Raw genomic sequence first — 14,166 nt, forward strand, 5'->3', positions numbered from 1 at the left:
AGGGTGGCATCACCATGAAAACTGCACTCAAAGCCTTGAACAGCGATAGGCATCATCAGCAACACCAGTTCACAGGCCCTGAGCGCCCGCACCGGAAGCCCCCAGTCCTCTGACGTCACCCCGGGGCCGCGAGCCCAGCCCCGCCCCCGGCCCCGCCCCTGCAGGCCCCCCTGCAGCACGCTCTGCCTCAGGGTTTCAAGGACATGGCTTCTTCCACCCGGTGTGTCCCCTCGGTCTGTCACACACAGAACGGACCACGTCCCAAAGCGTGGTTATCTTACGCAGAAGTGGTCTCTCTCTCCTCTGAGCCATCCCTTCCCCAGTTTTTGCCGCCCTGGATGCCCTTAACTGCCACAGAGGGAACTGTGAGTTCCCATGAACACACACACGACTCTAACTCTACGCTGATGAAGAGCTCGGCAGACTGGCAGACGGAGCGATCACTACCCCAAGCTCGGGACGTCGGCAGGCCCACAGGCCCAGCCTGGTGCTGAGAACAGGGGCCGAGTGTGGATCCACAAAGGCAGAGCAGGTGAAAGGCTGGATGAGAAGGGGCTCGCGGGGGGACGACAGAGATGCCCACGAGACCCAGGCTCGTGGGTACGAAGCTCTGCACCACGTGGTTGGGTCTGGTGTGAACAGAGTGGCTGGGCAGAAGCTGGAGGAGTCAGGCCCCAGCTCAGGTCCCAGATGTCGACTAGTAAGTGGGAACTGATAACCAGGATGAAGTGTTTCAAGAAAGCCCTGAAGGGACGCTCCAGGGGGTAAGTAAAGACTGGTACTCCAGTGGGTAAGACTCCAAGCTTCCACTGTAGAGGGCACGGGTTTGATCCCTGGTCAGGGAACTGTTTAAGATTCCGAATGTTGTCTCTGGTGCAGCCAATAAAAAGAGCCCTGAAGATTTAAGCACTGGACCGTGTCAAATCCTGGCACAGAAGGGATGGGCGGTGGCTGGACTAGCAGAGGCAGGATACACAAGGCTAGGGAAGAGCAGCCTCGGCCCCTCACAGCAGCCACGCTGTCACCCGAGCGCGCAGCAGGGGCCACAGGGGACAGCCACGGCAGAAACCGAAACCTCACTGCGGGAGGAGGGAGGCAAGGCTCTGGCAAAGCGACGGCAGGAAGTCAGAGCATTCTGGGCTAAACACCGGGAGAGAAGAGCTGGGGGGAGACGCCTGGCTTAGCAGAGGGGGAGGCTGCTAACCAGGAGGAGGCAAGGTCTGGCATGGCGGTCTTCAGGGAACGAGGCTGCCGTGAGCTTTTGAGCTGCATGTTCTCCCAAGCCTCAGCCAGCAGGGCCGATGCCAAAGCAGAAGGCACCAGGGCCTCAACAGCTAGAATACAAGCTCCTTGAGGGCAGGGACCACGCCCTGTTCATCATCTGGCACCAAAGCCTAGAGCAGCGTCTGGCACATAGGCACGGACGTCACGCTGGACTCTCAGGGCGTGAATCCTACCTCTATCACCCTGCCAGCTGGGCCTCCTCGGGAATGTTACTTAAGGCCTCTCTGCTTTAGCTTTCCTAGCTCTAAAATGAGGATCCGAGTACCTCGCTACTAACGGGGAGGATTCAGGGAGTGGGCATATAGTCAGCACACACACACCTGCCGTCATCTGTGAGGCGTGTTCCCTGGAGGCTGGTTCCTGCTGCAGGCCTCCCAGACAGCGCCTCACCTCCAGCCACAGGTATCGCTCGTCACCACCAGTGCTGGAGTTTGAGGGTCTAGAGACCCTAGGTTGGGGTCCCAAGCTTCTTCCCAGCAGGGCTAACGCTTTGAGACTTGCTCCCACGAGCATGGAACGGGGCACGCGCTGGCCTCGGTCTGCTCACACCAGAGCGCGAGAAGGCAAGGGGCCTGCGATCACCCCATACGCACAAAGGAAGTCGCTCGCAGACGGCGCTCCTAACAGTCATCCGTAACAAAGTGCACGCGGCATGCCAACTAATACCAGTACCTTGGAGCTGTGATGCCAGGGAACCGAGCCCACGCCAGTGACATCTAGGAATAATTTTTCTGTGAGGTCCAATGGGATTTTTTTTTTTTTTAAAGCTCAAAGGAGGAAACAGACTATTTGTTTCCAAATCAAAGGACCAGACATGAAAGCACCGCACTACTGTGGGGAAAGGCAGAGGCGGCGAGTGCCCTTAATGTTTCCTCAAAACAGCCGCAGCGGTTTTGTAGTCAAGCACTCGTCTTGTTTTCCCCTAAAGTGGCAGCACCAACATTTCTACTTGTCCTGTCGGTTGCTAGGCAACTGTGACAGCGATCTGTTCTGCCCACCCACAATGCACAGCTTTCGTAACTGTTCTCATTGGGGTTTGCCAAACACTCCCAGGCACTATCTTCTCAGCCAAGGCTGCTTCTTCAAGCTCATCTTCTTGCCTGCTTGGTCCTGTGGTAAAATTTAAACCTTGTCTTTGTCATTATGTTCTGGTAATTTCCATAACAGGCTGCCCATCAAACATGGGATGATTTCACAGTAGCACTGAGAACTATAAATAGCTTTCCATAAAAGAAACCAGACAAAAGCCTGCCGATATAACATTCTAGTAAGTGCAACCCAAAGTGCTAACTTTAAGTTTCTTTGAACACATTCTTCTGGCTGAATATACTTGTGTTGCTTTTATAGAATAATTATGACTAGTCTTAAACTTAACCACACTGAGTTCAGTAAAGGCTTTATTTATCAAAAGTCTTTAGGTCACAAATTACACATCCTTTTTTCATATAAACCAAACAGATAAAGTCTTGGTAAGCTTTCTTGACTCCCTAGAGGTCTAATGAATATGACGTTAATAATAACACGTGGTTGTCAACAGCCAGTAAAAATTCAGTGGTTAACTAACACTTAACACCTCATACACTTTAATGGGTAACGGCCACATTTACTTCCTATCATTGTCCTCTGATCACTCCACAAGTCAGATAAAGGCCCAGATAAGAAATGATTTTTCCAAGATCGGACTGGCAAGGCTAGTATGTGGCAATCCCAGCTTAGGACATGGACCTTTGGACTCTGCCTCGGGGCTGTTTCCTCCATAGTACTGTATTTCCTCCATGGCTGATGGGATATCATCATCATCCGAGGTACCTGAGTGTGAAAGGGTTGATGGGGTTAAAGTGAAGAAACCAGCAGTGGTGGTCTGAGGATGAGCAGGATGGCTGGGGAATAAGGAGGAGAAGACACTTCACTCTGCACACCCCCGACCTGTGATATGGAGATATGACCTATTTGAACAGAAGTATTTTGTAAAGGGCTCTGATTCAAATATGCACTGGTCCCTAAACTAACTGGGCACAGTGTCAGATGCGTTAGATGCTGAGAATAAAGGTAAGCAAGCTCCTGGCACGAGCTCCCAAGCAGCTCATAATAAACTGAGGCCAATGAATGCCCTCAGAGCCAACAAGGAGGACACAAAAGGGCCGGGCAAGGAGTGCTGTGCGCGCGCCCAGTCGGGTTCGGCTCTTTGTGACCCCGTGGACTGCAGCCCACCAGGCGCCTGTATCCACGGGATTTCCCAGGCAAGCACACTGGAGTAGGTCGCCATTTCCTCCTCCAGGGCATCTTCCCGACCCAGGGATTGAACCTGAGTCTCCTGCACTGGCAGGTGGATTCTTTACCACTGCACCACCTGAAAGCCTTACAAAAACACAAAGGAAAAATAATGACTCATGTCTGCTGAGCTAGAAGTTTCAAAGGGGAAGATTTGAGAAAATCCTTAAAAATAAGCTTAAGAGCGCTGGACAGTACAGAAAGGAAAACACACTTAAAGCCTGAGAAGCTCAGAAAATGAGCGGTAGCTAGAGGAAGAGGGATGCCGCCCGTTCACTCACAATTTCCTGGGCCACTGCAGAGCGAGTCCCGTACAGGCACCATAATTACTGGGCTGCGAGAAACCACACGTATTTCACAAAATTACCAAGTGTCAGGAAGAGCACTCCAGTAGGAAAAACAGTATGGGACTTCCGAACTCCTTTTCTCTTAGAGCAGGACAGAAACTAATGGAGACAGGTCCGTTCACAAAGAGACTTCACTAAAAACGGTTTCAGGGGAGATTTTGGTGATGCGGCAGCTGCCTAATACCGAAACATGGCCTAGGCTCTACACACACTTCCAGTGAGAAGCCCGGTCACAGCGCAGCATGAAAGGGAGGGAGGGAGAAAACAGGATATTTGCAAAAATAAAAGGATGAAGAAGATGAAAACTAGATGAAAGCTAGCAGTCCCTGATTTCAAGCCGGTTTCCCACTTGTGAAATGTCAGTTGGGTAAAACCAATCTCTGTGACCAGGAAGCCAGCATCCTCTACTTAGGATGGGCTGAGAAATGGCCCGCGACCACTATGTACACTCCACAGGAAACACGTGAAGTGCGTGGCTGAAGTGATGAGGCTTTTCTTCTTGGGTCGGGGGTTGGGGCAGCGGGGGGAGTTGTGTCTTGTAGGAGTCTGCTTATCTCTTATCAGACTTACTGAGTGTGGCCCCAAAGCCATCGTGCTGCAGGGTTAGACCCCCCTCCAATCAAGTCGCCTCCTTTGGCTCCACACTTCTCAAACAGCCTCTGGGGAGCCCGAAGGCCAGTCTTGTGAGTGTGCTCAAGGAGACTTTCCCTTGACTACGGAAAACAAACCTCAATTTTCAAAACAGGAAGAAATTATTTCAAGTCAAGGCTCGAGAAGCAGACGGATGAACCCAGCTGAGTAATGAATGAGGCCAGAGGGCAGAATCGGAAGATGGCCTCCAAGATTCAGCCTCGGCCCTGGTGTACATTTCCAGTTTATCCCCTCTCCTGGAATGTGAGTAAACAGTGTGAATATAATGGGATTTCATTCCCATGATCAGGTCACTAATCCCTGGACCTCTGAGTTAATCAGAAGGTTTGGGATGATCCTGGGCCTGAACTAATCAAGTGAAGCCTGGAAGGATGGACTGGGCCCTTCCTGGGGACTGAGATTCTCCTGCTGATTTTGTTTTTTCTGTTTCCCTCCTGTTGATTTTGAAGAAGCAGTGAGCTACACTGTGAACTACTCATGGAGAAGACCACGTGGAGGGCACCAGGAGCAGCGCTCAGAGCTGAGAATGGCCCATAGCTCAGTCACCCAGAGAGCAGAAACCTCAGTCCTGCAGCCACAAGCAGCGGAATTCTGCCAACAACCAGCGAGTTTAGAAGATGACCCTGAGCCTTAGAGGAGCTCGTAGCCTTGATCAACACTGTGATTCTGTGCAGAGGACCAGCCAACCCATGTCCAGATGCCTGGCCCACAGGAACTGCCGGATAATGAGCCTGCAGTTGCCTTTAGCCGCTTAGCCACAAGGCCCAGAACAGAAGCATGTCTGTTAGAAACAATACTTACTAAAGTGCCACAGAAACTCACTTTGAAGGAAATTCTGAAGAGCGGCAGAAGGGTGAGAGCGGTGGCAGCATTTTTCATAAAATACCTAGTTTCTCAAGGTGACCATTTTAAAGGGCAACACTTCTTTGGATGTGCAAACCTGGCTTATTAAAAGTCATATTATTAGTGTCAAAATTCACATGGCTTATCATCCATATTGCTTATTACTATTATAATTTTTTTCTGAGAATATTGTTTTAATAAAAAGCACTTACTCATCCCAAGCACCAACATTAACAGAGAGTTTTAACAATAGATCAAAGTAGGAAAGTGTCAAGGAAAAAAAGTGGGGGGAGGAGTCAAATCTATGCAGCTTTGACGTATCTATCTTTCACTGCAACCCACGTCTTAAGACATGATGTATCCGCCCCTTGTGGACGGGCCGCTGGGTTTGCTGGCATCATCCCTCCATGGGGACTAGAACCCATGGTTCTCTGTGCAGCCCCACCTCGTCACTCTAAACAGGAAACACAGGAGAGGAAAGAGCAGCACTCACACGCCAGCTGCTCACGAAGTTCTGAACTTCTTCTCCAAGGGGGCAGCATCGCCAGCAGGAGAGACGGCCGAGGGGGTACCGAGAGAGGCAGAGGCCTCTGCACGGCTTTCGCCATGACATGGTGCTTAATGCGTGGGGGCCGGGCTACTCAACACCCCAGAGGGAACAGGACAGTCCTGCCCAAAGCGTCATCTTGACCAAACCCCGAGGGACTGCTCTGCCCTCCTAGCCCACGCATTCCAGCAGCACCCATACTGTTTCTCAAACACAAGCCAGAACATCCCCGGCTGCGCCTCCCCCAGGAACGCCCCCCTCAGCTCTCCACCCACATGGCTCCCTTCCTTCTTTCAGGTCTTGGCTTAAATGCCACCGCGTCAGTCAGGACCTCCCTGATCGTCCTGTTTACGGAGCAGACTCCCTTCCTGGCACAGGGACGGCACATGCCTCTGGACGCGCGCTGACCCTCGCTGTGCTTCAGCTCTCCCATTAGTAGAGGGGACGAACGCAGCTCACCTGCAGGACTGCTGTCAGGATTACATGAGTGTGTGTGTGTGTAGACGCTGCTTTTTTAGAAGAATGCCTGAAACTCAGCCTAAGCGCTGGGCTTCCCAGGTGGCGCCAGTGGTAAAGAACCCGCCCGCCAACGCAGGAGACATGAGAGACATGGATGCGAGCTCTGGTCGGGAAGGTCCCCTGAAGAAGGAAACGGCAGCCCACTCCAAGATTCTTGCCCGAAGAAACCCATGGACCGAGGAGCCTGGCGGGCTACAGTCCATTGGGATCACAAAGAGCTGGACGCGACTGAAGCAATTTAACACTAAGCGCCCCATGTTAGCTTTGAACATCTAAAAACAACTGAAACCAACTTGGACATTAAGCTATTACCTAACTCACTGTGCTCACTGGCAAAGCTTCTTTCTGTGAGCTCCTCAGGTGACAAAAGCTGACCTGGAATAATGTGAGGCCACTTGTAACAACGCTACGGACATTAAACAGATGTTACGTTTACTCACAGGAAGCCCCAAACACTGAACTAAGTCTCGGCTCAAGGATTGTGAATAAAGGACTGTGCACCTGAATTATTCTTCTACTTCATTTTTCTCTGCAGCGACTACCAGCATTCGATATCTACGAATAAACTTGGTTTCTATGCAGTTCTCACTACCGTGGAGTCAGGACTGTGTGCTGTCACGGCACTCCCTGAACCTGGAGAAATGTCTGCCACATAGTAAGTGCTCAGTAGACACAGGCTGAAATGGTTAAACTTTACGATGTCAAAAATACAATGCAGAACATTGCTTAAGTAGAAGGAAGAGTGTTTCTGGAGGATGGTGACCAGCTGTTCCGTAACTCGGGAGGGAAGGCTTGGGCCCAACCCGCCCGCGTGGCTTGGGAACCCGGGAGGTGTGATGCTTAGACCTGGTCTGTTCCCCTCCTCCCGGGCACCAGCCCTCGGCTCCACTCTCCCCAAGCGTCCACACATAGGCTCAAGGTGTCGACGTTCAGTTCTGAAGAGAACTCCAAAACGTACTACGCATACGCTGACCTTCTGACTCGAGCATCGCCAACGGACAATTCCACTCAGCCTTCCCACCTCAAGAGGTCGATGTAATCCAGCTGACCATTCTCCCACCAAAACCAGTTTTGTTTCTTGACTTCTCTAGAAGGTGACCACCTTCCACCTCCCTGCTGGCCACACCCCAAACCCAGGACTCGTCTCTGAAGCAGCTCCCAGTCAGTTACGTGCAAAGTCCAGGCAGTGCTCCCACTGGCACAGCCTCCACCCTGGCCTTGTGGTGAGCGGCATGCTTTTGAAAGCTTAAATTTCTCTGGGCACCTGTTTCCCCAGCAAAAACCCATGGTGCTAGATGAGACCACTTTTACCCAATAACTGATATGTTTCTCTATTTGTTTTGACCCTATTTTGAGAAAAAGCATTCTAAGTTAAGAGGATTTTCACCATAGTTGGAAGAATAGCCTTCAAATTCAACATTCCTGCAAAGTGGCATGATTCCAGTAAGAGCCTTGATGAGTACAGAAAAGTAACATGAGGGGTAGCGTCCTGGCACCCAAACTGGTAGCGAATCTGCCAGATCCGATCGAAGGAAATGGCACGGCATTTGGGGCCTCAACACAGAGCAAGATAACGAGCTTGTAATAAAGTGGCCCTTGGGGTGTACGATGGCCTGGCTCTCAGCACCGCTTCTGAGGGTGGTGTTTTAGAATCAGAAGCAGATAGATTATTTCACCTAGCCCTACTGACTGGTCATCAGAGTGTACAGGAAGCAAGGGTCACACACAGCATCAGGATGTCACAGAACCAGAATCAACAGCCAGGTCTTTCTCCCTCAACTTAGTCACCTGGTTTAACATGTAACATCAGGCAGTTCCTGTGCACACTGGTGGCTGGCACGGAAGCGTGGGCCCCTCTGGAGAGTGCTCAAGGGCCCGCACGATGCCTGAATTCATGTTCCTGTTGGCTGACTTTGTGGAAGACCGGGCAGCACTGTGCCTGGGTTTCTCAGCACGTTAACTCTAGGGACACTGGCTGTAACCTAGCTTTTGCAAGGGTGTTTTATTTACAGTGAAATCAGGGGAGCAATGAACAATTTTGCACTCACAGCAGCAGCTAGGGCTTGAGCTCCACGCCCACAGAGGGGCACAAGCCCTCTACACCTCTGCTCGCCTTGGCACTTCCTGCCCCAGACAATGACTTCTCCACCCAGGACATCTACAGGGCACACCTCATACCCAGGCACCCTCCTCGTCAGAGGCAGAAGTTTCTCTTTTTAAAGGCACACAGCAGGGAGAAGGGCGCCAGTGCCCCTGGCATCCTCCATAGCCTCGAGGGCAGGGCTGGAACAGGCGTGACTGTGGCCTCGCGTGTCGTGGGTCCTTCTGTCCCCAGCACTGGGCTCTGTCGTGTACCTCTCACGAGGACACCAAAGGCAGCCACCACTTTCCCAAGAGTTGGACATGACTTAGCGGCTAAACAACAAATCACAAAGACACAAACATACGTACATGTTTAAGAGAAAACGAAGGATGGTTCACAGAACCACTTTCTGGAAGTGCATTCAGCCCTCTTCCCAGGAGTTGCAAATACATTCTAACAATTTTTCCCATCAAGAATATAAGAACTCGTACCTCGTGACAAGAAACCAGGCGATCTGACTGAAGTCTGGAGAGGGTCTCAGGTAAGTCTTGATATGTGGCATGGCGTTGCTGCGGCCTGACGTATCAGCTGACCACTTGCTGGTGGTGGAAAGGCACAAACCACGAGTCAGAAAACACAAACGGGTCATCACAGCCCTAATATGAGAAAACTGTATGAAAAGCAAAATCCTGACGTGTAAAAAACAGTGAGTACATTGTTCTCTGTGATATGAGCTGAGATAACGTCCTAAATCCTGTTGAGCTAACAGAATAACACATGTTCATTTTAGAATGTGGGTGCGTAGAAAATGCCACCTACAAAAAGCACTGTAAACTGCAGGCGCACGGCCCTCGCATCCTGTCAGGAACACACATATACATACGCACACACACTGTTTCTATCATGCTTCTCACCGCGTGTAAGCGCACCCTCATTAAAGGCAGGAACTGTGTTCCCAGAGCACAGCGCTGAGTAGGAAAGGCTCACCAAATGCTTGCTTAATGAACGAAACACAAGATGGAAAAACACAGACAGTATGAATATCAAGATGGAATGCCGAAAAGCAGGGGGATCATTCAGAAATATGCCAGTCAAATGCAGATATTCATGTGTCTAAGCTTGGTTTCTAAGTTTCCAACATTTTCGGGACTAAGGTTTCATGGGGAAAAAAAGACCTATATCACGAGGTAAGAATCCTCACTTATGAATAGAAGAGGGCGGTCCCTCAAGAGAACAGACTGAAAGAGTAAAACTGGGATTCGGCAGTCATTATCAGATTATTAAATTCACTTGTGGGGCTTCCCTGGTGGTGCAGCAGTTAACAACCCACCCGCCAGGGCAGGGACACAGGTTTGATCCCTGCTGTGGGAAGATCCCACACGCCATGAGGCAACCGAGTGCGCCAAACCATCGCGCCTGTCAGCCACAACCGTTGAGCCCTCAAGCTGCAAGTACTGACGCGCCCCAGAGCTGTGTTTCGCAACACGAGGAGCCACCACAACGAGAAGCTCCCCCGCCCCCCGCAACGAGAGAGGAAGCCTGCTCGTGGCAACAGAGACCCAGGGCGGCCGATGAATAAATGAATACAAGTTAAAAACAAACAAACCGCTTGTAAGAATACAGTACTCAAAGGGGCTCAATTTGAAGAAACGTCCTCTGCAAAATAAAATCAAACACCTCCACAGAAAGCCTTACAGAAAGGCTCCAGGATGGCATCCTGAATCGGCCATGCCGTGGGCGGCTTGCAGGATCTTAGTTCCCTGACCAGGGACTAAGCCCAGGCCGACTAACCACTGCAGCGGCAGGGAATTCCCAGACGAAAGCTACTGAAAGGTCATCTGCCTTCGTTTCTGGTTCCAGCTCAAGTATATGTCTGTTGAAGCCAGGGTGAGACTGCAGGGTGGGTGGCGGAAGGACGCAGAGCATCCCTTCAGCCTGAACGTTTGGCCACTGGCTGGGCCGTGCAGCGAGCCAAAGGCTGCCGTGTGCCCCGGGGAAGGGGCGTGGATTCTCCCCTCAGAAAGCCTGCAGCTTCCCAGCGCATAAATGTGTACACAGAGGATGGCATACTTTGGAAATATGAACTACAACGCTGCTTATGTAAATTCTAAATTTCCCAACATGTTCTTTCACTCATCTTTTTTCTTTGGATGTCAATATTTAAACAGGAACCTCACAGAGATAAATTAGACTCTGGTATTAAAAACCAATTCCAAGAAATGTCTAGAACTTTAAGGGATTTCTATCACTAACATAAATAGATTAAAAATACAGGCATATTATGTAAAGCTCTTTTTTTTTTTTTTTTTTAAGAAAATCAGACAGACAACATTCTTATTTTACTTGAAAGCAGCAGCAGCAGCATTCTAACCGGATTACTTACTGAAAATAGGAATGAAGCCAATTCTGTTTCTCCGCCGTCTGGATGCTATAGGGAAGAGAGCCCCCAGCTTTTAAAATAAGAGAAATAAAGTAAACAAAGAAAAATTATTGACTATAATTTGAGGATCCTCATTAAGAAAATCTATACACAGTAGTTAAAGAAGCCACTAGTAATTTCATCTCAGGGAAAAGCTCTTTGAAAGGAAACATCTACCCCTGCTTTAGGTGTGTCCTCTCTAAGGGGTTTCCTTTCTTAGACGTGCACGAAGTGTGAGTTGCTTAGTCCTGTCCAACTCTTGCCCACCAGGCAACTCCTGCCCACCAGGCTCCTCTGCCCAGGGGATGCTTCAGGCAAGAATACCGGATGGGGTTGCCATTTCCTTCTTAGGGTGCGTATGAAGTAGTGAATGTTTACTATTGCAACAGGAAACGGTGTTTAACCATTGGAGGGGGTGGAGGCGGTACTTCAACGTCTAGAGAGGCCAGAGATGGGCCTGGCCCACCCTGCTGCCCTCGCGCAGGTGGGACGCCCTGAGATACTCTTTGCAAGGCGAGGGCTCGTGCGTCGTTTTGGGGCCCAAGACCAGGACACTGGGAGAGGGGAGACTAGGATGAAAGCCTGATTGTCTCTGCCTCCTTCACCTTTTACAATGATATTTCCAAAGAGACTGTCCTAGCTACACAGATTCTTACAAATGCAATAACCAAGGATCACTAAAATGTTCAATAAACCACTATGTTTTAAAAAAGGAATCCTAAAAGCCATAGTCCTACAGAAAGAATAAAGACACAGGTCCAGGTGGAAACACAATTAGAAGCCAGGATTCTTGCCTGGAGAATCCCATGGACAGAGGAGCCTGGTGGGCCACAGTTCATGGGGTCACAGAGAGCTGGACACGACTGAAGCGACTTAGCACACACATATACCCTCTTTGGGATTTCGGTTGATGCCTTCTGAATACACTACCTGGGGGCTGCTGAATTCCAAACTAGCTAAGTGCCCGCACTGACATGAGGGAACTAGAGAACAGCACTGAGAGGTGTCTCCAAAGCAGTCCCGGGGTTCACAGATGAAGCCCTGGAGAGACGAGCTGGGTCAAGCAAACTGCATCACGCCAGAGATTTCATCTCAGTATCAGGCCTCAGCTCCGGACCCTCAACATGATCTGTACCGGGGATTCAACTCTGGAAGAACCACGTAGTACTTTAGGCCGTATGTGGGGGGAGAGGGAGAGGTGTTAGAAAAAGGCATAGCACGGGGTTGTGGCGGAAGCTGGTTTTATCTGGATGTCTTATCTGGACAACCACTGGTGGCAGAGGAGAGAACCATCTTTTTGGTAAAAGTATCAAACACTCAGGGCTACTGAGTATGAAACAGTGTTAAACAGCACTCAAATTGCTCAACTGTGTGGCATCATCTTCAGAACACAGCACCACTCAATATCACCTACTTTAAAGATCCTCATCCAGTTAAGAGAGAATAATCTCCAAATTTCTCATCAATACCTTTCTGACCTCAAGGAGGAAGGCATTCTTATTACTTGTTTTAAAAAGTTTACCAGGGTATTTATGAAATGTACACACAAAAACTCAATCGGGACAGTCCTCCCAACAATTACCTGGATATCCTTCTAAGCTGGTCCGTACATTTTCCACTGAAGGATAGATCTAAAAATAAAAACAACAACACTTAGAATGTGCCACGTGAAGAAACTATCTATGTGTGTTAAAAGGAAAGAAGTTTAGTTTTTACCAAGATGAAAATCTCTATTAGAAATACTTCAAGACTTAGAAAATGTGCTTTAAAAAGTTCCCATCTTATTGAAAACTATTGAACTACTAGTAAACTACAGAAAGCATTTACAGTCAATGAAAGAAAATTTCATTTCAATGAGTATTTTTTCCTCTGAAACACCAAAAGAAAAACTGAACTGAATGTAAAATTCTTACTTCAAAGGCCTCTAAATCATTAATAATGCCTGTAATTTTGCTGGCAATGTTTTATCAAAAATTTTTTTCTTGGCTTGACAACCTAAAGGAAGGAATGGGGATTCTGCAGGCTAGTCTGTGGCTGAGCCAGAGCGTGGAATAAACCAGGAAGCTGCCGGCACCGGATGCTATTAGACTTGATTACAAACGGCAGTGCTACCGCCCTGCGTTCAACGTCTTCCATCCCTGATCCACGGAATGAAACCCCTTTCTGTAGCAAGGACAGATCTGACTCTTCTCCTGGACCAGAGGCTAAGCACAGTGACCTCAGGGAGGAGGGGCACTCACCAGATGGAGGGGAGCAGCACTTCCCAGGGTCCTGCTCTCCTTGCCCAGGGTCACCAGGCTCTCTTTAAACTCAGAACACAGCCATTTTGACTCGTCTGCCCCCATGGAACCAATGCTGGAGAACTGGCCTACGACCGGCCAAGACTCCGCTCCGGGCGCGGGGGAGGCGTGCTCCTTCAGAAGCTGCGAGAGAGAGAGCGGATGCTGGGGTCAGTGCGGTCACGCGGGAGAAGAGCCGTGATGGCTCAGAGCACGGTCTTCTGTCCTCGGACTTCCTAGCTCACAAGGAAATGTTGAAAATGGTTAACGCTCAGTTTCATACCCACGTACAGCTTTTCTTCTTTGGGAAAAATTCTACTTTGTATTTTAAACGTTTGTTGGTGTATAGTTGACATACAATGCTGTGTTAGTTTAGGTGCACAGCAAAGTGAATCAGTTATACATGTATCCACTCTTTTTCAGATTTTTTTTCCCCATAGACATCATTACAGAGTACTGAGGAGAGTTCCCCGTGCTATATAGTAGGGTCCTTATTAGTTATCTATTTTATATATAATATTGTATATATGTTAATACTCTGGGAAATATTTTTAAATACTGAAAAAATTTTATTTTAATGGAGTAAGTGGATAAAAGTATTTCTCTTCCAAAATTCTTTGATTTGTACTTAAATATATTTTTTAAAAAATGACCCATTTTAGTAGCAATGTCAGACAAACTAGCAACCTGCCATATGAGATTAGCCTTCTGCCTTGAAATTCCAAAGGTTTAATACACTGAAATAAAACCTAGAAGGTCAAACTATTATATATTTTGACTCCTATCATTTGAAAAAGGCTTGGGCTCTGGGCAGCTGTGATGCTCCATAAATGAAAGAGAATATATTTACATATGAATACATACCACCGCAAGCCCTGGGGAAGACTGACCTGCTTGTCCTGCTTTGTTTGATATTTATGCAA

General features: G+C 49.0%; 1 protein-coding gene across 1 annotated transcript in view; it reads right to left on the minus strand.

The window, feature by feature from the left end:
* TDP1 (tyrosyl-DNA phosphodiesterase 1) overlaps positions 1 to 14,166 on the minus strand; it is a 70,750-nt gene that overhangs the window by 27,146 nt on the left and 29,438 nt on the right. Inside the window, exons 10-13 of the mRNA XM_068964971.1 lie at positions 13,205 to 13,387; positions 12,547 to 12,595; positions 10,929 to 10,995; positions 9,037 to 9,144 (exon numbers count right to left, since the gene is read on the minus strand). Coding sequence (XP_068821072.1) covers positions 9,037 to 9,144; positions 10,929 to 10,995; positions 12,547 to 12,595; positions 13,205 to 13,387 — 407 coding nt within the window. The remainder of the gene's footprint in view (positions 1 to 9,036; positions 9,145 to 10,928; positions 10,996 to 12,546; positions 12,596 to 13,204; positions 13,388 to 14,166) is intronic.

Source organism: Capricornis sumatraensis, chromosome 2 (genome assembly GCF_032405125.1).
Source record: "Capricornis sumatraensis isolate serow.1 chromosome 2, serow.2, whole genome shotgun sequence".
Taxonomy (NCBI): Eukaryota; Metazoa; Chordata; class Mammalia; order Artiodactyla; family Bovidae; genus Capricornis; species Capricornis sumatraensis.